This window comes from Canis aureus, chromosome 25, assembly GCF_053574225.1.
Source record: "Canis aureus isolate CA01 chromosome 25, VMU_Caureus_v.1.0, whole genome shotgun sequence".
In the NCBI taxonomy this organism is placed as follows: domain Eukaryota; kingdom Metazoa; phylum Chordata; class Mammalia; order Carnivora; family Canidae; genus Canis; species Canis aureus.
In genome coordinates this window covers 45,822,077-45,847,475 of record NC_135635.1, presented here as the reverse complement: position 1 = coordinate 45,847,475, position 25,399 = coordinate 45,822,077, and the positions used below count along the sequence as shown (strand labels likewise).

Genomic DNA, 25,399 nt, shown 5'->3' with positions numbered 1-25,399 from the left:
AGCAAAGAGCCCAATGCATGGCTGGATCCCAGGACCCTGGGATCATGACCTCAGCCCAAGGTAGATGCTCAACAAACTGAGCCATCCAGGTACCCCTTTCTCACAGTTCTTGAGGCCGGAAGTCTAAGATCAAGGTGTTGGCTGGGTTCGTTTTTGATGAGGCCTCTCTTCCTGGCTTATAGATGGCTGTGTTCTTGCTATGTCCTCACATGGCCTCATCTCTGTGAGGGTGCAGAGAGAGAGAGAGAGAGAGAGAGAGAGAGAGAGATTGTTGGTGTCTCTTCCTCTACTTACAAGGACACCAGTCTTCTCAGTTTAAGATCTTATCCTTATGACTTTATTTTATTTTAAGTATTTATTTATTTATTTATTTATTTATTTATTTATTTATTTACTTATTTATGAGCGACAGAGAGAGAGAGAGAGAGAGGCAGAGACACAGAGAGGGAGAAGCAGGCTCCATGCAAGGAGCCTGATGCGGCACTCGATTGCAGGACCCTGGGATCACGACCTAAGCCAAAGGCAGATTCTCAACCACCCAGGTTGGTGAGCCACCCAGGTGTCCCTTATCCTTTGACTTTATTTATTACCTTTGTATGGGCCCCATCTCCCAAAACAGTCACATTGGGGATTAGAGTATCAACATATGAATTTGGAGGGGGGTGTGCAGAGGACACAACTCAGTCTAGAACAGACTATTTTGAGAGTAGCAGGTCATAGATTATGTTCTGAACATGGTAGCTCTTCTGATGTAGGTCATAGAAGAGGTCAAGCAGGTTCCAGTGAATCTGGCTGCTGAATAAAGAAGATCTGAGCAGACTAAAACAAAAATACCCCAGATCCTTGGTGAAGAAGAAATAAAAGTCAAGACACTCCCCTACACTAGATTATCAATATTCTGCAACACTTCTCTTTATGCTTACATGGTCTGTTTATTAACTACTGCTGGATCTCTTTTTCTTGATCCCACCTGCTCCTTCACTTCCTACATTTCATCAACCACAAGCTGTCCTTGATCTATATTTCCCATTCTCCTCTTAGTCCAAGCCTCCACCCTTGATGGATTAGATACTCACAGTGGCTTCCTATGTTCTTTTGCTACCATTCTGTCCCACCCACTTTCACACCCAGATAGGCTGTTAGTGTAAAGTGTACACTAGATCATGGCACTTCTCTACTTGGAATGTTTTGATGGCTTCCTATTATTTTTAGGATAAATCCAAACTTTATACCAGGCTTCCAAGGGCCTTCATTGTGTCTTCTGGCTCTTACCTGGCTCTCTATTTTCACTGCCTACCAATCCCATTTTCTCATTCTCTGACCCAGATGCCTCTGTGTCACTTCCCAAACTGCTCTGGCTATCCGCACTTGTTTGCTCCCCACACTGTTGTACCAGACTATTTTTCAGATCTCAGGTTCAAAGTAATAGTACCCAGAAAGCCTTTATTAGAAAATTAGGCTGGGTAGCTAGCGCATGTGCTCATATTCTTTCTGTCCTAACAGATATCTCCCCATGTTGAAATCTCCTTAGTTGTCTCTATCTCTCCCTTCAAGCTGGAAGTTCTGGAAGGTGGCTGAATACGTTGATAGTTTTATTTATTGTAATCCCAGCACCTAGCATAGCATCTGGAACACAGTAGATGCCCAAATAAATAGTGGTTGAATTAACTAATTATCTTTTAAAAACCATTTTTGATATTTGTTTACCTATGTTCATAGCAGTATTATTCACAAAAGCCAAAAGGTGAAAGCAATCCCACTATTTACAGATGGACAAATGGATAAAGAAAATGTGATATATCCATACAATGGAATATTATTTAGCCTTAAAAAAGAAAGAAATTCTGACACAGGCTACAACATGGATGAACCTTGAGGACATTATGTTAAGTGAAATAAGCCAGGTACAAAAGGACAAATGTGGTATGATTTTCTTATATGAGGTCCCTAGAGTAGTCAAATTTATAGAGACAGAGAGTAGAATGGTAGTTGCTAAGGATTCAGGGGAGAGAGGAAATAGGCATTAGTATTAAATGGCTACAGAGTTTTGGTCTGGGAAGATAAATAAGTTCTGGAGATAGATGGTGGTGATAGTTTGATAAAGCATTATAAATGTATTTAATGCCATTAAACTATACACCTAAAAATGGTTAAAATGGTAGATTTTATGTTATGTGTACTTTGCCACAATAAAAAACAACACTAAAAATAATTTTTATAAAATTTCAAATGAGAAAAATAAACCTCCAGGTACTATTGGGGAGAGACAGAGAGAGACAGAGAGATAGAGATAGAGATAGAGATAGAGAGAGAGAGGTAGAGACACAGGCAGAGGGAGTAACAATCTTCCTGAAGGGAGCCCGATATGGGACTCGATCCTGGATCCTGGGATTACACCCTGAGCCAAAGGCAGACACCCAACTGCTGAGCCACCCAGGCGTCCAAGCCATTGCTGTTTTAAGTTACTGAGTTTTGAAATGGTTTGATTTATATCAAGAGACAACCAAAACTCCATCCTCTACCAAATTAAACACCAAATTAAGCATGTATAATTGTATTACAGAGCATTCTATACATACAATCTAGTTTGTATTCATTATAATAATATCTACATAAGTAAAAAAGAAAGAAATCCACCTACAAATCCACCATTCTAATGCTTTCTCTATTTCTACTTATCTATACATTGTTTATTAGTTCATGATAGGCATCCATAGTGAAATGATGTTGTGGTTATTGAACACATAACATTTTGCAGTTTTTCCCTCTCTGAGCATTGTATTTTTCATTCACATATTCATCAAATATTTATTGAGATCTACTTTATGCCAGGCACTGAGGATTTAGAGCTTAAATGACGGCATACTTTTTTCCATATATTTAATAATTTACATAATAATTCCTGTGAAATTGTGTGAATCATACACTAATTGATCCAAGTGTTTCTTTTCTTGTCTATTTATAATTTTAATTCTGAAGAATTTGTGGTAACTTACATTATGACTATAGTATTAAACCATAAAATTAAAATTGTCAAGAAAAAAATAAATATGCTATAGACCTAGTCTAATAGAATGACTGTAATTGAACATTTAGGTGTGAGATTTCAGGTAAGGCAAAAAGAAAGCAGTGAAGCAGTCATTCTCATTGCTTGACTTAAAGCAAGCTCATCATTCTTCTAATGGGAATGGAGAGACTGACTTCCCCACACAAGAGGGGCTGACAGTGGATCAGAGAGGTGAGGAGGTGGAGACAGCATAGATAGAGGAGGGCCAGCTCTTTCCAGCAACTTGGCTGGGAGGAAGAGTAAATAAGAGTGTTGAAGCTAGGTAGGGACAATGGGATGCTGGTGGGAAGATTCTGCAGACAGGCAGAAATTGAGGATTCAGGGGACAGAGGGTCTGGGCAGGGTTTCTCAGAGGGTCCACGAATGGGATCTGGGACTCAGGTGGAAAAGGAGAGAGTTTCCTGGCTGGCAATTTCCGTTTTTTCAATTTAAATGAGATGAGAGTTTAGGAGAGTGGGGCTGGAGGTTTGAGAAGAATGGGAAAGGTACCAGATACTTCTTGTTGAATCTGCTGATGGTCTGTTCCAGATTCAGACTATTGGGCCATCTGACTCCAGGAACAGATCACGACACGAATATCACCAGGGACCTGGCTCAATATTTCGAGCAGGCTCCTGACCTCATACCAATTCTCACTTCTACACTGTAGGAGACTTGAGACTTGATCTGATGGTTCCTCTAGACTTGCTTTTCTGAGAGTGGTGATTCGTAGACACTGTGAAGACAGGCAGGTGGCACAGCCAATGAGGCAGCTAGCTGGGAGATTCCAAGGAGTGGAGCAGTTGGTGAGGAAGGAGGTTTCCGTTGAGCACAAAGGAAAGGAGAGAAGAAACAGAGCTTCAGAGCTATGGCAGCAGAAGCAGGGACACAGGTGGTCCATATGGGATCCACTTTTCCAGATGCTGCAGTGAGAATCTGAGCTTTTAGTCACCATGCAACACGTTACTGGAGATTTGATGCTTTAACTTGAGCTGACTGGGATTTGGCCACAAAGCTGTCTCTGAAGGAAAAAAAAAAAAAAAAAAAAAAAAAAAGCAAAGACCTGTGGGCCTGGACACCAGCTATTTTATTTTCCAAAAGAGTTGGCAGGTGAGATTTCGGGAACCCATGGCCTTCCTCCTTTCTTCCCTGTCATCTCTGGGCCATGCACTAGCGAAGTAGGCAAAGTCCAAAGTTCAAGCTACCGAGTTAAACGCTCTGGTTTCTAATCCTGGTTTGTTTAAACGTTCTGGTTTCTAATTCATGTACTTGGCTGTATAATAATTGTGGAAAAGTTTCTTAAGCATTCTAAATCTTAGCCTTCTTGTCTGGAAATTAAGACTACTTATCTCATAAGACTGTTCTGAGGAATAAATGAGATAATGAACCACATAACTGTCCATTTATAACAGAGGACTTAACACATAGTAAATGCTCAGTATTTGTATTGTTTCTCCACTGTCCCATCTACCCCTTTGGCTCTTCTTGATCAGTCACTGTCCTTTGTAGGCTGAGCAGGTAGTCTTGCATAGTACTCTATCCATCAGCTCACTCTGAAGCCTGCCTCTCATGATTCCTGTGTATGAGCTGCTTGAATGATAATGAATGATGTGACCTGATACTTGGGGGTAATTTAGAAATATTGCTGAGTCTCAGGTACCTTTGAAGGAGAATTTTCAGCATTGGCTGTGACAATTTATCAATAAAAACCCAAAGCATCTTAAAATATTTTATTTATTTATTTATTTATTTATTTATTTATTTATTTATTTATAGAAAGGAGGGGGGAGAGAGAGAGAGAGAGTGCACGCACTCGAACATGGGGGAGGGACAGGAGAGGGAGAGAGAGAATCCCAAACAGGCTCCACCTGCAGTGCAAAGTCTGACATCTGGCTCCATCTCAAGACCCTGAGATCATGACCTGAGCAGAAATCAAGAGTTGGATGCTTTACCAACTGAGTCACCGAGGTGCCTCTCAAAGCATTTTTTTAAAACCTCAGAAAATAATAAGTGTTGGCAAGGATATGGGGGAAATTGGAACACTTATATATTGCTGGTCGGTATGTAGGGGACACAACAGCTATGAAAAACATTGTGGTTGTTTCTCAAAAAAGTTAAACATATATTTACCACGTTATCCAGAAATTTTGCTTCTCATTATATACTCATAAGAAGTGATTGTGGAAACTCAAACAAATTCATACAGCTATGTTCATAGTCGCTTCATTCACAACAGCCAAAAAGTGGAAATAACCCAAATGTCCATCACTGAATGAATATATAAACAAAATGTATTCTAACTATACAATGGCTGAATAATATTCAGGAAGGATAATTTGACACATGCTACAACAGGGGTGAAACTTGAAGACATTATGCTAAGTGAAATAAAGCAGACACAAAAGGATATATATAATATGGTTTCTTTTAGAGTATTCAAACTCAAAGAGATAGAAGGTAGAGTGGTAGTTTCCAGGGAGTGGGAGAGGGTGGGACTTAGGCTAAGGGGAGAGATCTATTATTTAGGGGCAGAGCTTCTGAAAAAATTCCGGAGGAGGATGGTGATGATGGTTGCACAACAGTGCAAAGTACTTAATGCCACAGAAGCGTATGCTTAGAAATGGTCATAATGGCAGATTTTGTGTTAATGTGTATTTCATTACAATAAAAAAACCCAAAAAATTTTATTAAATGCTCTATATCTTAAGTTAAATGATTGGTCATCATCATGTACAAGAACATACATAAGAGAGGACAAGCACTGGCAATTAGCAAAATCAAACTAATAAAAATATTTACAATGTTTTACCCTTCTGTAAAGGTAATGTATCTAAACCACTGGCGCAGGGCTTGATATATATAGGCAGTCAATAAGTGGCCAATGTTTTTTAAATCATCATTACTGTTATTATTGTTTGTATCATTCATTATTTATGTTATTACTATTACTTTTATTATTATTATTAAAGTATGGTGATAGGTACCCTCTGAAGAGTTGTGGATGGAACAGAAGTCATGTGCAAGAAAGAAGGAAATGTTTCATTCCTTTTCTCTATAGTCTTAGGAAATCTTCTGGCAAAGATACGAAGTACAGAGGTTACCATGGGGCTTCTAGAACAGCCAGACACTCTTGATTTGTTAAATTCATTGATTCGCTCCATCCTTCCTTTGTTCATTTATCGAGTCTAATTAGATCCTTAGATGTAATCATCTATACTAGGTGATATGGGCATTGTAAATATGAATAAAGTTTGATTCTCCTACTAGAGACAGTAGGAGATATGTAGTTGTAGTGCATCTGGGCATGTCCTGAATGCATGGCTCTTATCATAGGCTGAAAGCTGAGCCAATCCCTTGGATGTGCTCAGGATTCTTGGCACCTGCTCTTACGTTCTGACCCTGTGTTCTTTTCCATTCCTGCCCTTCCTGAGGCGCTGTCGTGAGTTCTCCTGGTCTCGGGTCCTGTGGTCTCTTGAGAGTCTGAAGAGATGGCTGCAGCGGCAGTAGCTGGACTGATCCCTGTGCTACACTCTGTGGCTGGTGACAAATCCGGCTACTACATTGGACGGCAGCTGTGGTTTGGCTTCATTGCTGTGTATGGAGTGGTGGTGTACGTGGTCCGCATGCCATGGGCCCCCATCCATGAAGATTTCTGGTGCCACGGCAACATCACCAATGTTTGTTTAATTGAGTGTTTTGAGAAACGTTTTAGCAGTCCTGTAGTGGGAATTTGGTACTTCTTTTTCTTTATTTTCTTGGCCCTCTTCTTCCTCATGGAATTCTTCATGGCCCAGATTCGACATAAGCAGAACAAAGCCAAGTCAGTGGAGTCAGTGGCAGATGAAATGGAGGAGGGCTCCATGGTGGGAATCCAGGAGCATGTCCCTTCTCCAAAGAAGTCCATCCTGAACTTCCACCAAGAGAAGATGCTTTTGCTTTTGTACCTCCTCTACTTTCTCCTGCAGGTTGGTGCACAGTGCGTGTTTTTAGTCCTTCTCATGTACCAACACCTGCCCCTGGTGAGCCAAGCCGTCATGCGCTGCAGCACCGAGAGCTGCCCTGGACCCTATTTCTGCCTGATCCGGGGTACTATGGAGAAGCGAATGTCCATCTACACCCTCATTACCTTGTCCTTCATGATCATCCTCTTCTGCTTAGGTTTCTTCATGTACAGCATCCACCATTACCTGTTAAAAGGGCTTGCCAGTGCTAAGTTTTGGCTTGACTAACTTTTGGAAGTTTTCACTGAGAGTCTCCTTCCTTACACTAGGAAGCTTGTGTTCCTTTAAATATTGTGTCTGGGGCAGGGCTTCCTCCTGCTAACTTTCTTTGCTTTAGACCTTCATAATAAACCTTGGTTGTTCTTGTTTCCTTCCTCTACAGCCAGGCTCAAGTTGTCTAACTGTGGAGTGAGTGGTACACACTTGATAATATTTCAGTTTTCTCAAATGTACTATTTCATTTGATCCTCCCCAGAAGCCTGTAGCATTGAGCTTGCTACTTATTCTTCCAGTATCTTCCAATCAGGAAGAGTTTTCATAGTTTTAGAACTAAGAGCTTTAAAGATTCAGGAGAGATTGGTTGACTTGTGCTCTGGCCTCCCCAGTTTGTGTAATAAATACAGAGGACGTAATTCCTCTCCACAGGAGAATTCTCAGCTGGACCGGCAGAGCAGGTTTCCCAAGCTCCTCAGTGTGGGCCCAGTTTCACCATCTCACTTGAGACTCCAGTGAGAACTGAATAAATCCGGATGAATCCTACTGGGGAGAGAATGAGTGTGGCTAGGGTGGGAGTGAGGTTTGGCGGAAGCAGTTCACTGAATTTCCCTGTGTCCAGGATCTTGCCTCCCTCCAAGACGGAGGGAGTTATGTTGAAACTATCTTGAGTTATGTTGAAACTCAACTCAAGTGTACACATAGGTTACTTACTAAGCATGCTTTGGGACAACTGATAAGTCCTGCTGTCAGCAAACCCAAGGTGGTTTGACCAGATATGGCTAAAGCTCTTCACATCTGGGGGGGAAGCGAAGATGGGGGTCAGAGTGAGTCTGTGAGTCTGTTACAGAAAAGGTATGGCTAGTTACCTCATCCTGTGCTGGGCAGTCACCCTGAAAAGTAATTTGAGTGACCATCCCATGCGTGAGGTTTGGGCTCCCTCCAGGTGCTTGGTGTGAGATGTGGAACAGAGGGCAGTGCCAAGAATCCCACTTTTTGGGTACAGTCTGTCTTGTCCAAGCAAGCACAGATGTTACCAAATAACTTAGTTAGAATTTTCTTGAGGCTGAGTGTGACAGACAGATCCCAAGGTGGGCCCCAATGATATCTGCCTCCTGACATCCGTGTCTTTATAGAAGTCCTCCCTTATGAATGCAGGCAGGAACTATGACTTCTACCCAATAAGATGTAACTCCTGTGATTATATCATATGATATATAACTCCATTTTAACAGGTTAGAACAAGACTTTCCCTTTCTGACTTTCAGAGGCACGCATGGCAAGGAATTGCCGGCAGCCTCTTAGAGCTGAGAGTGGCCTCCAGCTGACTGCCAGCAGAAAATGGGGTCCTCAGTCACACAACTGCAAAGGAATTAAATTCTTCCCACAACCTGAGTGAACTTTGAAGTGTATTCTTCCCCAGTTAAGCCTCCAGATGAGGATATAGCCCAGCTTACCCTTAGATAACAGTTTTGTGAAACCATGAGCAGAGGACCCATGCCTGGGCTCCAAACCCATGGAAACTGTGAGATAATATATGCATGTTTGCTTTAAGCTGCTAAGTTTGTGGAGATTTGTTACATAGCAATAGAAAACTAACACACTGACTCCAGGACCCCCTGGAGAGCCAGTGGAGGCCGAGTGGTCTCAGCCTTAACACATTTGCAGAGGCAGCTTTTCTTCCATCTCACGAAACACTTCTCCTTTGCTTTCTTCCAGCAGCTGGCCCAGTCATAGTTTAAGGGGCTTGTATAAATCTTAGCAGAGAGTGCCAGACTGAGGTGACTGTTGCTTCTGTCCCTTCTCCCTAGCCAGCCGGGGAAAGACTCTCATTGTCCTGAATGATCCATCTTGTTCTGCTCTAGTCTCAGCAAAGTGGAATCTGAGGTCCCAGCACTTTTTGTTGCACACACTATTGTAAATATGTGATCTTACTGGGCTCACACAGCACCCACCAGGCACAAAGCTTGGCAGTTGCAGCTGCTAGCTGCTCTCATCCCAGGCTGGACATCTTTGTGCACAGCTGTATGCAGGGGCCTCTGAAGCCCCATTTTGAAACTTAGCTGGGTTTATGGGGAGCCCACACCCTGTGGATGAGGATGCTTAGAGTTGTGTAGAAGGCTGGTTGCCTTTCAGAACTGTGAAAAATGTTAGGGATGAATCAACACTACAGCCAAGTGCTGGGGTATACCAGTGTCCTGAACAGTGTTTGGTACATAGTAGGGACTCAGTAAATACTGTTTGGGCAAATGGAATATAATCATGTGCTCTCAGAGAATCCTGATACTATTTCTAGGGCTTGTGGGTAATGGCAATACTATTTTTAAGTAGGTTTATTGAGAGTCAAAATTCAAAGTCTGGTTTATATCACAAGTAAACCTTGCATATCCTCTTTCCCTGGGCTCATCTTGGTTGCAGGCGATGGTGCCCAGTGGTAGGGTCTGTGCCATCTTGTTTCACAAAAGAGATAGAGGCTGTGTCAGATACTTCAGTTTAGCCACAAGGAAGGACAGTCTGCACAGTAATAGCAATCAGCTGACAGCTAGATTTGAGCATGTATTTATCTGGATAAAAATTGTTTTAGGCAGAGGAAAGAGCAAGGGTGGTTTATGGTCAGGGTTCAATCAGGAACAGAAATTACACCAATAATTCAAATGGGGAATTTGGTATAAAATCTTGGTAACTTGCAGGTGATTAGCTACTGAAGGGGATAGCAGAGGACTCTAAGTGATCTTGAGTAACAGTTGCAGGAAGCAGTTTCTGCCTCCAGGGCTGAGGGAGCATGAACAGGAGGGAATAGTATGACTACTACAGGAACGTGTAACCTGTGGGGATGAGAAAACTGCAAGAGGGTGACAAGCTTGAGTCAGAACTTATCTGTAGAAGTAGGGTAGATTGCCAGAGAGTGCAGGTGGAGCCAATCCATAGGGCTACTTAGGTGAGTGCTACCAAGTCTCTCACATACCAGAGCATTGGTTGCTGCGGCAAGAAATAGCACACTGGAATGAATTCCTTTTTTACTACCCTTGCCTCCTCGCGTCCTTCCAGTATTATCCATTTTATCTAATGACCAATCTTAACATCAAGCTACCTGGCAAAGGAGAAATGTTTACAAGGTCCAATCCCAGTATTACAAAGCTGGGCAAAAAAAAAAAAAAAAAAAAAAAGAGAGGCAATAAATTGGTAACTGGCACAGTCTACCCTTTTGGTAACTCAACTTCCATATGTATTCTCCTACACGCATCTGAACTTCCAAACAACAATGAAACAACTATGTCTCCTACCTAACAAGCCATAGATGTCTTTTGTACAAGGAGGAAGTGCTTACACTTTCTCCCAAATGGAGACACTCAAAATAGACATTACACCCATTGTTGACTGTATTCAGTACTTTCAGATTTGGTCACAGTTCCATTGAAAATTTTGTTACCTAATGGTTAAATTAAAAGTTTAATTGTAAAAAACCTGTGTATATGAGATAATAAGGGGAAGAATAAGAAAGAAAAAAATTATTACAATTTACAAATGAATATGTACACAAAAAATATGCAAAATGAATATAATCCTTGTAATAGGTCATAAAGTCATAGATGATATTTTTCCCTTCTTTACTCAACTTTTCCTTTGTCCTGAGACAGAAACTTAAGTGGTCTTTAATGACCAAATGGTCATTTCTTTTCTTTTTTAAAGATTTTATTTATTTATTCATGAGAGACACACAGAGAGAGGCAGAGACATTGGCAGAGGGAAAAGCAGACTCCCTGCAGGGAACCTGATGCGGGATTTGATCCCTGGACCCTGGGATCACAACCAGAGTGGAAGGCAGACGCTCAGCCACTCAGCCACCCAGGTGCCCCCCATATGGTCATATCTGAAGGCTCTGACTCTTCAAAAGTCTTGACTTTATCTTTTGTTGGTTTCCTATAGTTTTCAATTAACCTTTACTATTGGGCATGGAAATATTCTGGGTTCCAGAAATAGTCTTTAGTTCCCCACTGTGTAGGAGCAACTCAGTTTCCCACTGACAATTGTGATCAGTTACTCCAGCCTATAAAGTAACTCTTTTGTTCTTCTTCCCTGTTGGTTCAGCATAAGGAGCCCCAAATAGTCAAGTGGGAGTCTCATCTTCCAAATCAATGGGACCATTGTGTCCTTTGATAGAAACATTTCCCCATTGAGATCTAAGACCTTCAAACCAGAAAAGCTCATGATTGCTGGATGAGAAGTGAAAAATTCTGCCAATGTTTTTTTTAGGTATGATAGTGAGAGGAGCTTCTCTCACTTCTACCATTTGATTTAGAGGGCATATATATTCTGGCTATGTGAAATAGCACCACATGATGGTCTCTGATTCCAACCATATATTGCAGCCTGGTAAAAGATTGCACCCATATTTTCAAGGTGCCGTCTCATAATTGATATTATAATTGAGTATTCAATAAGTCATTCTACCTTTCTATTTAGAGAGCTGTTTCTGGGTGATGGTGTGGGTGTTGTGGGAAGCTGCCATGGGCACGAGCCTGTTGATACTTTGCTGTAAAATTAGTTCCTTGATCAGACACAATTCTTTGAGGTATATATCTATCTTTCAAGCACCATGAACCTCCAACCTGACACTGTGGGGCACAGTGGTGTTTTGGATTCTTAGGAATTAACATCAATTCAGAGCCTATGCCTACTGATCCCTTAGTAGTTTGGGTAATTCTTTGTCCAGTCCCTAGCCACTCTAATAAATGTCTATAAACATCTTCAGAGAAGTCTTTTTTTAAAATATTTTATTTATTAATTCATGAGACACACACACACAGAGAGAGAGAGAGAGAGAGAGAGGCAGAGACACAGGCAGAGAGAAGCAGGCTCCATGCAGGGAAGCCTGATGTGGGACTCGATCCCAGGACTCCAGGATCACACCCTGGGCCAAAGGCAGGCACTCAACCTCTGAGCCACCCAGGTGTCCCTTCAGGGAAGTCTTAGAGGAATGTTTACTGTATACACTTGTGGCCATTCTGCAGAGGGTCTCTCCTTCAACCAATGGTTTCCAGATCTGTAAATTGGCTTAGGAATGGTAACTGGATGAAAGGTTATGAGTCTCCATTGCAATGACTCAAACCAGATCTTAAACCAACAGAACTAGAAGTTTTAGGTTCAGGTTGGTGAATTTTTCTGACAAAAGCCAAAGAGTAAAAATTTAACTTTGCAGGCCAGTTTCTGTCATAGCTATTCAACTCTCCTGGTGTAGCAGGAAAGCAACCATAGACAATAAGGAAACAAGTGGGTATAGTTGTATTCCAATAAAACTTTATTTATAAAAATAGGTAAAGGGCTGGATTTGGCATTTTAATAGGTGATTTCTTTTATTACTGTATGATCGGTTAACTACCAGTTGAGATCCTAATTGGCCAAAGCATTCTAATTACATTTGTTCCTGCTGCCCTTTATAGTAAATGTATTCACCTTGTCAGGCATATAACTATATGCTGCCTCTTGGCTTCTGTTACTCCAAGATTCCATTAATCCCATTGAAATCAGTGTAGCATTTCCCATGGCAATATCTAGTCTATAAATGTGAGTAACTACAGAGCTTTGAAAAGATGTAAGTACTCCTTCACTAACTTATTTCTCAAAATCTTGGTGATGGGAGGGTCTCCTGAGCCTTTTAAGGAGATGTGGTTGAGGGGATGGATATGCGTGTTGCACATGATAAATACACACCAACATTCCTATCTTCCTAAGCCTTCAGAGTCCTACCTCCCTATCAGATCACAGAAATGAAGGCATTTTACTCTCACTAAAGAGAAGTCACTACTGAGTCCAAGAGTCAGTTGACCATCTAATAAAATGCCAGAGCCTTTTCTAGCTGCATAATTTAAAATACAAGATCTAGAATCCCTAGCAAATGCACATATATAAATTCATTTGTTCTGATATATTTTGTTCTGCATGTTCTAAGTCTCTTAGAATCCACTCCCACACAGATTCCCAAAGTTTCTGCCAACATATATATTAGACAAGTCTTGTAACTCATTTAAAGTATAAGCCATTTCCTCCTGGGTCATACTATGTGTCTGAGTCCCTGAAACATGCTGAGATTTGACCCAAGTTGTGAGTCTAGTAACAACAAGAGGTGATGATAGTGCATCTTGAGGAGAATAAGCATCCTTGTCAAGACATCTGCCCCAGATGAGCTCCAGAGTTTTCTAGCAAAGGAAGGCTAGTCATTGTAGTACTGATCTGCTTCTATTGCAAAGAAATGCTCAGAGTGACTTGGAGATTTTAGAATCTCAACTTGAATCCTACCAGATTTCCTCATTCCAAATTTCAAGGTCTCATTGTTTCTCAGAGTTCTAATTTTCACATAAGAAAGTTGTAAAGGCTGCAAATTCAACTGCTGTTGTAATTCAGCCACTTGAACAGTTAAATTTGATTCAATATTGGTTACAAGAAATAAAATATTATATCAGGGCTGCCATGGAAGCTCTCTGATTCTCAGATTATGATCCTAAGCTTGTTTTTTTTTTTTTTTTTTTTAAACAGTATACTCAGGAAAGTCAGTTCCACACCACAGTCCTTGTCATTACTACTGCCATAACAATAAGTGCAGCAGCCTCTTGGGCTCCCAGGGCATTTGCTATAATTAACACTTCATCACAAGTGATAATTTAATTAACTGGAATGCCACTCCTTATCATGGATGACTAGCATCTGATTTTCCACTGACAAGGAACTCAGCACTGCCCTTTGATGCAAACACCTGACCAAACTCATTCTCAAATCCTATCTCTGAGTGTCTGTCTCCCCAGACCTTCCAATATCAATTTGATGTCAGGGTCCAATCAGGAGACAGACCCCACACCAGTAATTTGAACAGGAAACATTTAATATAAAGAATTATAGCTTATAAAAGAGTTAACTACTAAACTAGAAGAAAAACTACTATTTCTAGGGCTGAGAAAGAGTAATTTAGGAAGAAACTAAGAACTTAGAAGAGCTCTCCCAACTACTCAATTCAAGGCTGATTCAGACCTACTTAGAGAGGCGTGGCTGCTATAGGATCACACAGCCTGCCAGTGCTAAGGAAAGTTGTTGGAGAGTGCGGGTCAGAGCTAGTCCATAAACATGGTCCGTTGGATGGTGGAGAAACTTGCTGGAGGGCATTAGCAGGCTGGAGCTGGTCTGTAAGAGTTACTTAGGTGACTAGTACCAAGCCTCTAGCATTACCCCTCTACTGTCTATGTGCCTAAAAATAGCAGGCTAAATTGTGAAAGGAAATCTCTTTACTTTTACAATGTCATTTCAGTGCCCTCTATTGATGAAGACTATACTGACACTGAGCCAGCTGACAAAGGAGAAATGTTTGTTAAGGTTGAGCTCCCATATCACAGAGCAGTGTAAAAAGCATGAATTTAGTGCTGAGAAGCAATAAATTGATAACTGGCAAAGGACTGAATAAATTTTGTGCGTTTAATGGACAACAAGAAGGTCAATATAGCTGGAAGTGAGCAAGTAGGACAGAGACGGTGGGAAATGAGGTCTGAGAAGCAGAGAGGTAGTTAAGGTCAGATGTTTTAGGCTATATAGATCATGGTAAAGACTTTGGATTTTAATTCAAGTGATGAGAAAACATTGGACAGTTGAGAGCAGTGATGTGATATAATCTGATTTATTTAAAAATTAGGTCAGTCTGTGGATACTTGACTTTAGAAGCAAGAGTGGAAATAAAGGAGGGTCAGTCTACCAAGCGCCAGCTAATACATTCCATCCTCTCTAGGCTACACCCTCTCTTGTGTTCTAACCAGGGTTAACAAATGTCTTCGTTGGACTGGGACAACTAGTTTTAGACAACCTACTATAGGGCCACTCTAGTTATGACACAACTCAAATTCTCTCCTTTCCTGAAAACAAGCCTGACATTTCAAGATTGTTAGAATTTCTAGAAGCGACTGCCACTCATTGCTATGTTTAGGAATGCCTGAAGTCCAGGTAATTCCTCAAGACCTTCTCCCTAACACCTAAGAGTCTTCTCTTCCTTGCTCTTCATGAAAATACTATCATGCCATTAGTCTAATTCCTGATGTAGAGTGCTGGCATTCCTCTAACTTAAGATGCTCTAGAGAGGAGTCAAGGAGAGTCCCATTGACAGTAGATCAACTTTGAGGATCACCATACCCTGAAAGGAGTTTCCAGAAGAAATCTTTCCAGTTTCCTGAAAGGATGTTTAAGATGACAGGCATATGCAGAAGGTAAAGCCATCTTTCATTTCTTGCTGGATCTTAGAACAGAGGCCAGGTCACCTGCTTTATTTGACTCCATTGCTCCCCTAGCCAAATAAAAGTTCCTAGGTAGGTGAAATAGAAGTTTGCCTCATGATGCCTCTGGCCCTTTTACCTAAACCATTACCCTCTTGCACATTTTGTCATGCTTTCCCTTCTTGTCTGTGCTCTCTCCTCAGTGCTGATAACCATTGCTCCCATTTTCCATCAAAACCTCTCAAATCTTTTATTTATACCCTCAGACCTTTGGTTTCCTCTGCGATGTAATGGAGTGAAAGAAGCTTAAAAAGTTTCCTCTCTAAGGGAAATTGCGTTTTAATAGAAATGTCTGATACCTGTGGTTCACGATGTTTGGTCTAAATAAGAACAACTTGCAGAGCTTGCTAAAATGCACATTGATGGGCTCCAACCTCCAAGTACCTGAGAGCAGAAGGTTTTATTGAGTATCAGGAATCATGCCACACATATCATTACATGCAAATGTCTTAAGTATATTTCCTGATTCCAAAACCGGGTCACATGGAATCTCAATAGGGCCTCAGTGAAACACCTGGGCTAAATGACCAACCTATTTGAAGGGAGATTTTGATGTTATTTAAATAACTGTAAAGAGTGCCAAGTTCTGCCCTGTGTCTCCTCCCGGTGGGATTCCTTGGGAAATTATATATATGGGCTTGTAGCCAATTAGAAAATGAGTGTTACACTATTATTAGCTGGAATAATGTCTAATCACGTACAACATAGCACGCTGTGAAGGCTGGATTGGAGCCCATTATTTTGGCTCATAGTCCATTCAGGGTCTTTCGCACCCCCCTCCCCACTTTCAACAGCCTAATTCTTGGGCTAATATACCCATATATGCTGTGAAGAGCAAGAGATTGAGAGACTGCTGAGCCCACTTACCCAGCAAGCCATATGGAAATAAATGGAGAGAAAGATTAGAAAGAGATAGAGATTTATAGAAAGAATGCTTAGATCTGCTTATTACATAGAGGCTGGATAATTAAAAAGTACAAGTCAGAGTGTCTTGTATGTATACTGACCTTTTTTTTTTTTTTTTTTTTACCATGCAGTAATCCTATCCATTAGCAACTGTGGCCCAATTAGTGTCTAGTACTCTGACCAATCAGATCAATAGCCACATCCTTGAGGGGAGAAAGGAAGAAATGCGCAGAAACAGACTTGATGTAGGAAGAGTTTGCAGGTCAGGTCAGACCTAAACAGTTGACACCAAATTATAAAGCAGAAGTGAGGCCCAGTTCATGAGGGATGTCTCAGTTTGGTGACATGCTCCTATGGCTGTGTTTAATGCCTGCCATGGACCATCCCTCCATTCCTTTTACGCCTGTTCAGGAAAGCATACAAAATACAAGGAAGGGTAATTTCATTATAGGGTAAATCCAGTATCTGTTCTAGTTGGTTAAAGGTATGATTTGCAAACCTTGGCACTTTAATTATTAGTGGATCCTCTTATGGGTTGTGACCTTGTGCACAGGTTCTGGGAGAGTGCATTCCCAGCCTGCTCCCGTAGCTACTCTCTCCAGCCCTTCTACTCCTCTGTTCTTCCCCTACCAACCTTGGACTCCAGAGCTCAGGGTTTGGATGGTGGGGCAGGGAGGAGAGAGGCTCTGGAGAAGCAGGGAGGTTGGCTCATGTTCTGTAATTCCTAAAATGGACTCGATCATCCACTGGGTGTGTGTGTGGGGGGCAGTTTGTTGTTATAATTGTATTCAACTAAGATACGTGGATTTCTGGGACAAATTATTTTTACACAGGGAGTTATTCTGGAAGCTTTGTCAGAGCCAGTTTAATAATAAAACAAAACATTTTTAGTCTTTAAATTACTTTAATATACATAATCTTATCTCTTCCCTCTCTCCTTCTTTTCTCCCTCCCCCCTCTTCTTTCCTGCATTTATTCAAAACCAATTTTGTGCATTTCCAAATACTTGGTGGGGGGGTGGAGCTGCTCTTCTATCTTGTGGATTATCCATTCAATTCCTCTGTTCTATTTCCTTGTCAACCTTTGGCCATTTTTATGTTAACCTTTTCATTGGAAGGAAGACTGGATAAATTGCTGAAATAAGGTTAGAGATTATCACTGGATTCGGATTTCCCATGTTTTTCCCAGCCTCCTTCCCCTTTGGAGGCTCTGAGGGGGTGATTTGGCCATTCGGTGTATTTTTGTAACCTCTGAGAAACAGGAGAAGAGGAGGGTTGTGGAAGAGGGAAGATACGATTAAACCAGTGTAGACATTGTTAAGAAATTTATTTGCAATTCTTATTTTTTGGTGTTTTTTGTTTGTTTTTTAAATAACATCATTCCTTAGATAAAAATGCAATCTTACAGGAATATACATAGCGTCTCACACAGAGATGACCCTGAAGCTCTTCTCGAAAGGTTACCCCTTCTAGATTCCCTGGCCTTTCTCGAGGGTGAGAAGGCGCAGCAGGCGAGGCCTTGACAATGGGGTTATTTGATGATTACAAACTGTACAACAGTATTTACAACAGTAAGACTGCGACATCGTGAAGCCTGGAGAGGAAAGTGTGGGGTGTACAAGGGTGTGGGGGTGGTGACAGGCAGGGGATGACAATGGAGGCACTGTCCATCTTTCTGCATTGCTCTGAGAGCAAGCATGACACAGTTTGGTTTAGGGGCATGAAATTGGGCCTGGGCAGGAGGACATGAGGAGAGGAAGGAGGAAGGGGCTGTTTCTGGAGCCTCTTATATGGACGGGAGTTTCGCTTGGCAGCTCTAGGGCTTTAAAATAAAACAAGCAGATGACGAGAGTAACAGACCTTCCAGTGCTTTAGCAGCTTGGGACCTGCCACCCTATTTCTTAAGGGACTTGTGTGTTTCTCTGCAGGTGGTTCTCCACTCCTACCGTCACAGATTTGTCTAAGTTTGTTTACGCCTTTGATATCCACATCCTGGTTTGTCCCTGACCCTATTCCCACGAGGCTCTGGAGGAACAGCACACGTTCTGGGCAGGAGAGGAAGCTGCTACAGGGTTGTGCCTAATCTAGTTGAGAAACCAAGAGATGGGTTATGAGTCTGGGAGGATAGGATGCAGCATGATGCGTGGGTGGTGTGATGTGTGCAAGCAGAAAAGTGCCCATAGCATTCAGGTCACTGGAGTTGCCTCACGGAGGAGCCCTTTGCACAGGGTTGTTTGTTTATAGCGTCCACCTTGCTTCCCAAGGTTTCTTTTCTTTTCTTTTCTTTTCTTTTCTTTTCTTTTCTTTTCTTTTCTTTTCTTTTCTTTTCTTTTCTTTTCTTTTCTTTTCTTTTCTTTTCTTTTCTTTTCTTTTCTTTTCTTTTCTTTTCTTTTCAGCTTTGATGTAGTTTCCCCATGTTGGGAAATCTCAGGGGAGGGGGTTTGGCACAGGACACAGTGACCTGTCCTCTTTTGCTCCTCCTGTGACCCTGTAGAAGGGAGCCTTCTCTTTCCTCTCTGGGTTGCGGGCTCAGGAGAGACTGCATGCAGAGTGTCTGAGGCCCGCAGGCATGCAGTACGGCGTGCGTCAGCAGTGACCCACTGCCCGGCTGGTGCCCGCTCATTCCCGTCCCTCTGCTTACACACTCGAGGAGCATCAGAACAGTTCTCTAGGCTCAAACAGTGAATAGGAAAAATCCTGTCCATTTCTGTGTTTCTTCACATAGAAATTACCCTCCCTTAAGACTTACAACCTCTTCACCAAGAGACCTCTTTAATAATGACATAGGTGAAACACTTTCTTATGTATGAGGTACACCAATGATTTTTAGATGGCAAATTTATAGTAAATGTTGGATTTAGGGTAGATTAAATGTCATGTTGCCCTTTCTAGGAAGCTTATCAAGTCAGATTAGATTCTGGAAAGTCGGATGCATGGGACGCCCTCCAAAAGACGGTACAGCTATGAAGAGGCCAGTATGCAATCTGAAGGGAGAATATTTGACTCTGGTGATGTAACATTTCAAGCTTTTGTTTAATTATCTAGTCTTTGTCTTTTGTCTTCCTTAATTTAGTGGAGACTGAGGGGAGTTCTGTGGAAGTCCCAACTCTTGACTCTACTCTCAGTGTTGAATTGATTTGTTCAACTCAGCTCAATATATTTTGCTGGCAATCTCTAATTCCCTTTCAGAGACTGATCAAAGGGCTTTTCCAGTATATCGGAGAGCTGAAGAATCTACCACTGCATCTTTTCTGGAGCAAGCCTCTTAAAATCATGTGAGGGAAAAGTCTGATTGTAGATGTAGTTGTATCTCTCAATGTAGATAAATAATATTTAGTTCACAGTAATAATAGGGCCCGATGGCACTATTTCTACTCAAGGAAGTTACTCTGGTCCTCTCTCCACATCTCTCTATACAGTGCTCAGCCCTTTGGGAGGACAATATCATTTGTGCAGGTCTCAACCCCAGCACCTGCACCTGTCTGTTAAGGAAGTGTGTGTGTGTGTGTGTGTGTGTGTGTATGAGGATGAAAGTGTGTATGAGTGTGTGTGTATGTGTGGTGTTCAAGTGTGTTCCAACCATGTGGAAGTCTGGCAGAAACCACTTGCTACATTGGTATCTGGCTTCACAAAGCAAGGTTTCATTGCTTTGAAATAAAAAAAAGTTAAAACCAGAACTAGCTTCATAAACTATTTAAGAATCTGCATATTGGACTACTCCCAACTCCCTGTTCTGACAAGACTGAGGGGAGGAAAGGAAAGTGGGGGTTGGGCAGGAGGCTGGAATAGAGAGAATGGCTTGGGGAAAGGGAAAAACTATGCCATCCCTGATAGTTGTAGGACACTTCGTTTCCTTGTCTCTTTTCCTTATGTCTCTTCAGAGGGAGCTGATGGGGAACCTGGATGTGGTGACCAAGAGCTTCACTATGAACTGACCTGGGCTCTTATCAGCGAGTGTTTTACTAAATTGGGGCTTAAATGGGTCTCTTGAAAACAAATTGCCCTTTTGTGGCCTCTTTGCTAAAGGGTTTCTAACTCTTAGACAATGATATTTCATTTTTTCCCCAGGTCCCTCAGGATGGAGATGCCATTATCCTCTTCAGCAAAATTTATAATTATGGTTTGATGAGGCTAAAAGCCTGACTACCAGACTTACTCTGTATGCCTAAATTAGGTTCTTGTTACACATCTTGACCTTTAGGAATGATGGGTAGGTATCAAATGGCCTCTACGAAACCCTTTTGATGACTTCCAAACTCCTCATTTTCAGGGTGTTCTTATGTCTCAGGCATTGAATGGGATCCTTCTCCTGTGGTTGTCTTACTATCTATAGCTTAATGATCAGGAGATAATCTGGAAGGAAAATATTTGTGAGAAACTGATAGCTTCACTCCAGACAAGCCCCGGAAGAAGCAGGGTCGCAGGATAAAGACAGAGTAAGGAAGTCTTGTTCCTTTGTCCTTGGACCTCCCAGTCAGAGGGCAGCCTGTTAGACTCAGAAGGTGATGGGAGGGATTATGATTAATAACCTTTGAAGCAGAGCAGAGAAAAATTCATGGTTCAAGCCAAAATCTAGGAAAACTTTCTTCTCTTTTTGCCTCAAGACCAAAAGAAACTTCTAGAAACAGGCAGAAAGAAGACAACTGAAAATCTCCCTGTTTAATATAGCCAGACACATGACTATTAAAAGGCCAAAGTGTAGAAATACAATAAGCCATTCAGATGAAAAATAAAAATCATGCTCTCAGAGCTTACACTGCACTTCTTCAGGTCCTTTTGGTCCTCAGCCATTGGCTGCTTTCTCTTTGCCACTCACAAGTTCTCAGAAGACTTGATGGTTATGTTTTACAAGGTCATAGGCAAAGTTCTGCTCTAGGTGGGGGGCAGATATCACTTAATACACAGGGGGTGAGGTTTGTGATTTTATGAATCATTTTATCCATCTGTCATGATGACAGGTATCTTTTTTTAAAGATTTTATTTATATATTAGAGAGAGAGAGCTAAGAAAGAGAGAAATAAAAACAAGTTATTTTTAAAAATTTTTTCTCTAAGAAAGAGAGAGAAAGAGACAGAATGAGAAGGGGAGGAGGGGCAGAGGGAGACAGAGGAGCAGATTCTCTGCTCAGCAGGGAGCAGATGCAGGACTTGATCCTAGGACCCTGGGATCATGACCTGAGCCAAAGGCAGATGCTTAGCTGACTGACCCACCTAGGCACCCATGATGACAGGTATCCTCTGTCAGTACCATACCAGTTGATCATGAGGTCAGGCCATAGAGACCCATCACCCTCCACAGGGAACTCCCATCTAAAACTCCTTTCCTTGCCAGCAGCACAGGGCCAGGTTCCCTTGGCACTGCTGATTTTGCTCTTGTAGGGTGCAAGACCAGCTGGCCTTCTGACAGAGCTGACTAGAAAGAAGGGACTCTGTAGGTGTGAGTGGTGGAGGGCAAGGGGGCACACTTAGGCAGGGCCTTAGGGGTAGCTGGCATAAGCCCAGCGTGTAGCCCATGCCACTGGCCAATGAGATTTGGTGATGCAGAAGACAAGTCCAAAGGGAAAAAAGAAAGCAGCATGAAAGTTTGAGTGAATGTGTGAGTGGTGTGAGTGGTGTGTGTGTGTGTGTGTGTGTGTGTGTATGTGTTTGTGTCTGTGGTCAGTTAAGATGCCAAATTTCTATCTAGGGACCACATGTATAGCAAGAATCAGTTATCAATCCAAAAGGGCTTCGCTCTCCATCACAACTAAAATCTTAGCAGAACGGTGGTAGGTATCTTGGAAAACTGGACAAAGATGACACCTAACTGTAATTTCTAGAAGGCCTGCATGGCACTGAAAAGGAACCAAAGAAGTTTGGAGGGTTTAGTCTTGGAGAAACAGGGAGAAACCCTTCTGCTTCTACACTGTTAGTGTACCTGGGAACATTCAGCGTATTTCTCCACTTTTTCATGAATCAGTCCTTAAAAGTGAAACTCATCTTCACTTGTCCCAAGTAGGTCGCTCCTGTAAAGGGCTGGGAACATACTGGCACTGGAAGACATTCCCTGGGTAAATCCTAGATGAATGTTTGGGTCCTGTTTTCCCTAAATCACTCCCTTTTCAACCATCATTGTTGAAATCTATTTGAAGGAAACAGCATGGATAGGATGACGTTCTAGGTAGACGCAAATAGGCGTAAGAGATGCTCCCACAGTGTCTCTGGTTCCACTATCACTGCGAACTCCTGACGTGTCCTCCCCAGTCCTGGTCCCAGTCCTCTCCCTGTCTGCCATGCACATTAGGGGAGACCTGGAGGAAATCCTGCTCCAGAGCAAGGAGAGGATGAAGTGAATGAGACAGAGCTGACTTTGGGATGGACAAAGGTTTTACCTGGTTGCTGTTCTCTGGCCCCTGCTATCTGAGTTTGGGTAGAGCAGTTGCCAGAGGGAGGATTCCCTTCCCTCCAGCCAGCCCGACTCTAGCTCATCCTCTCATTCAGTGTGCGCTTTCCTGAGGAGGCCACCAAGGCAAGTTCACGCAGTGGAAGTGAACAGAAAAGCCAGCCACCTCTCCCATGGGGGATGCTCACGGGGCAGGACTGTCCCGAGACCAAGTCCCAATCAACTGGAGCAGAGTGGATAGAATGAAGACAGGATTAAGACATGTCCTGGTCTCTCAAAGCAAGTTGTAGGACGGATATACTTCTTGTATAGTTTTGGAAAAATGGAGGGAAACGGAAGTGAACACAAGATATGCAAAACAGTAATGTCCAAACCTGTGTGTGGATTGCAGAATAATGATTTACACTGGTGATACCTTTGCTCATCGTACAAATTAAAATAATATTTGTTCCCTTTCCCCCAACCACATATAGGAAAGCACTTCAGAGTTCAAGGGTAAAGCTTGTACACTCCAAATACAAAATGATTTACTTACATGCAGCAAAATATACAAGAAGTGAATTCAAAAACAAACTTAATTCAATTCATTATATTCGCTTGGCACAATTGCAATTCAGTTTTAAAAAAATATTTGTAAAATACTGAAACTGACCTGAATTCAAGTATAACGGTTTCTTCAACAGAAACATTATCAATGCAATAAAACATTACACGGAATATATCGAAGCAAAACGCCTTCTTGAGTTTTTCCCTTAAATTTCTGTGTGTGTGTGTGTGTGTGTGTGTGTTTTAAATACAGTTTTAATGCCAACACAACTCACAATTGTATTTTTAAAATGAATATTATTGCATTGTTTTTGCATATCTTGTGGACAGAAAATGTAAAGAGTTACTGATTCCCATTTCAGAAGCAGAAACAGTGGTTTGTTTTTGCTTTCAAATGGCCCCAGATTCAGATCTCCCCACAGTTAGACCAGAAAGGGGGAGCTGCACACTCATTCACACATGGGTGCACATACATGGACAACCCACTATGCACACACAGAACACACACACTCGCGGAGACTCTCTCACCCATGCTTCTCTCCGGCACCCACAGACACACCCCGCAGTAAAAAGAGCCCAACTCAATCACCCATATGTGCAAGACCATATCAAGTGCGTTACCTTTAAATTATAAAACCAAACCCAAAAAATTTTTGTTACTACCTACAGAAATCATAACAAATTATTGCGTATACACAATGGCTGGTAAAACTTGCCCACGATGGCTCTATGGATGGAGCCTACCGTAGAAAAAGAAAACCACAACCGTTTAAATAATACAGTAAAACCAAACCCAATTTACATTTGCAAAAGTGAAAACAGTAAGGTGGGTGGCTACAAAGCTTTGTAAACACTTCTTCCTCCCCTCCCCCTGGGAAAACAAAATTAAAATAAAACAAAAACCAAACAAAACCTGAAAACTGCAACATGCCATCAAGAAAAATGTCAAACCACAAAACAAAAGAGCGCTTGACAGAAGCTCAGCAGCACCTCGTCTTGCCAGGGGCTGGTTGCCCCTTCCCTGGCAGGCCCAGCCGCTGCTCTGAAGCGAGGTGGGCCTGTGCACGGCCTGTGATCCTGGGGCAGAGGGATGGGGTGGTGGGGAGCCTTGGCCGTGAGGCTGCCGCATGCCCCTCATCGTGCCCTCCGCCCTCCTCCACTCCTGTCTCCTGAGCTCCTGAGCTCCTCTCTCTGTTCCTCCTCCCCCCTGGGATGGGGCTGGGTCCTCGCTGAAGTCCCACTCCTGCTTCCTTCTACAAATCCACAGGGCCCTGGCTCTATGGAGACAGTGAGGCTCATACGGAATATGTGCAAAATGGATTTTTTTTTACAAGCAAAGTTGAAAGACACCCGTTTGACATAGGGTCCTTTTGGTGAGGGCTACGGCAGGAAGCTGAGGCTCTCCTTCACGCCCGGAGGTGGGGGCAGGCGTCTCTTCTCTTGCTTTCCCTCCCTGATTCTTCCACTCCTCCTCACCACTCTACCTCTTGGACACGACACACACTAGGCTTGCTGCCTTCCTTCCCCCCGGAAAACGGACTCTGCACACCACCCAACTCTGCGTCTTGTCCCAACGAAATGAATGAAGACGCTGTTCCGGTTAACTCCAGGTCACGAGAACAGTGAGGCACTTCTGAAACGAACCCATTAGGAACATTGAAACAAATAAAAAACCCAGCGTCTCCCCAGCCCTGGCTCCTACAGGCTGCCGGTGTGGGCTCTGCTGTCCTGGAGCTCTTCCTCGCTCTTCTGACATGCCAGGGCGGCCGTGCAGGCGTCGCCCTCGTGACCCCCCGCTTTGTCCTGCCCGGGGTCCCTGCAGTTAACAAAAGGTAGGAGGGTGCCGTTGGGGCTCTGCTGGGCGCCCCCACTGAGGATGTTGTCAGCGGCGTTCTCCATCTCCTCTATGGTCATGTCACAGGCGTCAGCCAGCTCCTGGGTTGTGACCTCGATAAACTTGGGATCTTGAGCAAACTGCCCCAGTCCTTCTGAAATCAAGAC

The 25,399-nt window shown here is 42.5% G+C and overlaps 2 protein-coding genes across 45 annotated transcripts in view; one reads left to right on the top strand and one right to left on the bottom strand.

Annotated features, from left to right (window-relative positions):
* Positions 1-3,832: 3,832 nt before the first annotated feature.
* On the top strand, positions 3,833-21,400 carry LOC144297466 (uncharacterized). Of its 5 annotated transcripts, none has more exons than XR_013364522.1 (5): positions 3,833-4,156; positions 6,478-7,011; positions 19,364-19,479; positions 19,661-19,746; positions 20,353-21,400. XR_013364522.1 is itself a non-coding variant. In XM_077871695.1 (4 exons), the coding sequence occupies exons 2-3, from the start codon at positions 6,535-6,537 to the stop codon at positions 19,436-19,438; spliced, it is 552 nt and encodes a 183-aa protein (XP_077727821.1). In that variant the 5' UTR covers positions 3,833-4,156; positions 6,478-6,534; the 3' UTR covers positions 19,439-19,479; positions 19,661-19,821. The 5 variants fall into 5 exon arrangements, 3 of the variants coding, with proteins under 3 accessions (XP_077727821.1, XP_077727819.1, XP_077727818.1); XR_013364523.1 differs by having other exon boundaries at positions 20,540-21,386; XM_077871695.1 differs by lacking the exon at positions 20,353-21,400 and having other exon boundaries at positions 19,661-19,821.
* Positions 21,105-25,399, bottom strand: part of CACNA1C (calcium voltage-gated channel subunit alpha1 C) — a 746,135-nt gene continuing 741,840 nt past the window's right edge. For all 40 annotated transcript variants that reach the window (XM_077871648.1, XM_077871650.1, XM_077871649.1 and 37 more), the window contains one exon: positions 21,105-25,399. In XM_077871648.1, coding sequence (XP_077727774.1) covers positions 25,097-25,399 — 303 coding nt within the window. In that variant the 3' untranslated portion in view covers positions 21,105-25,096.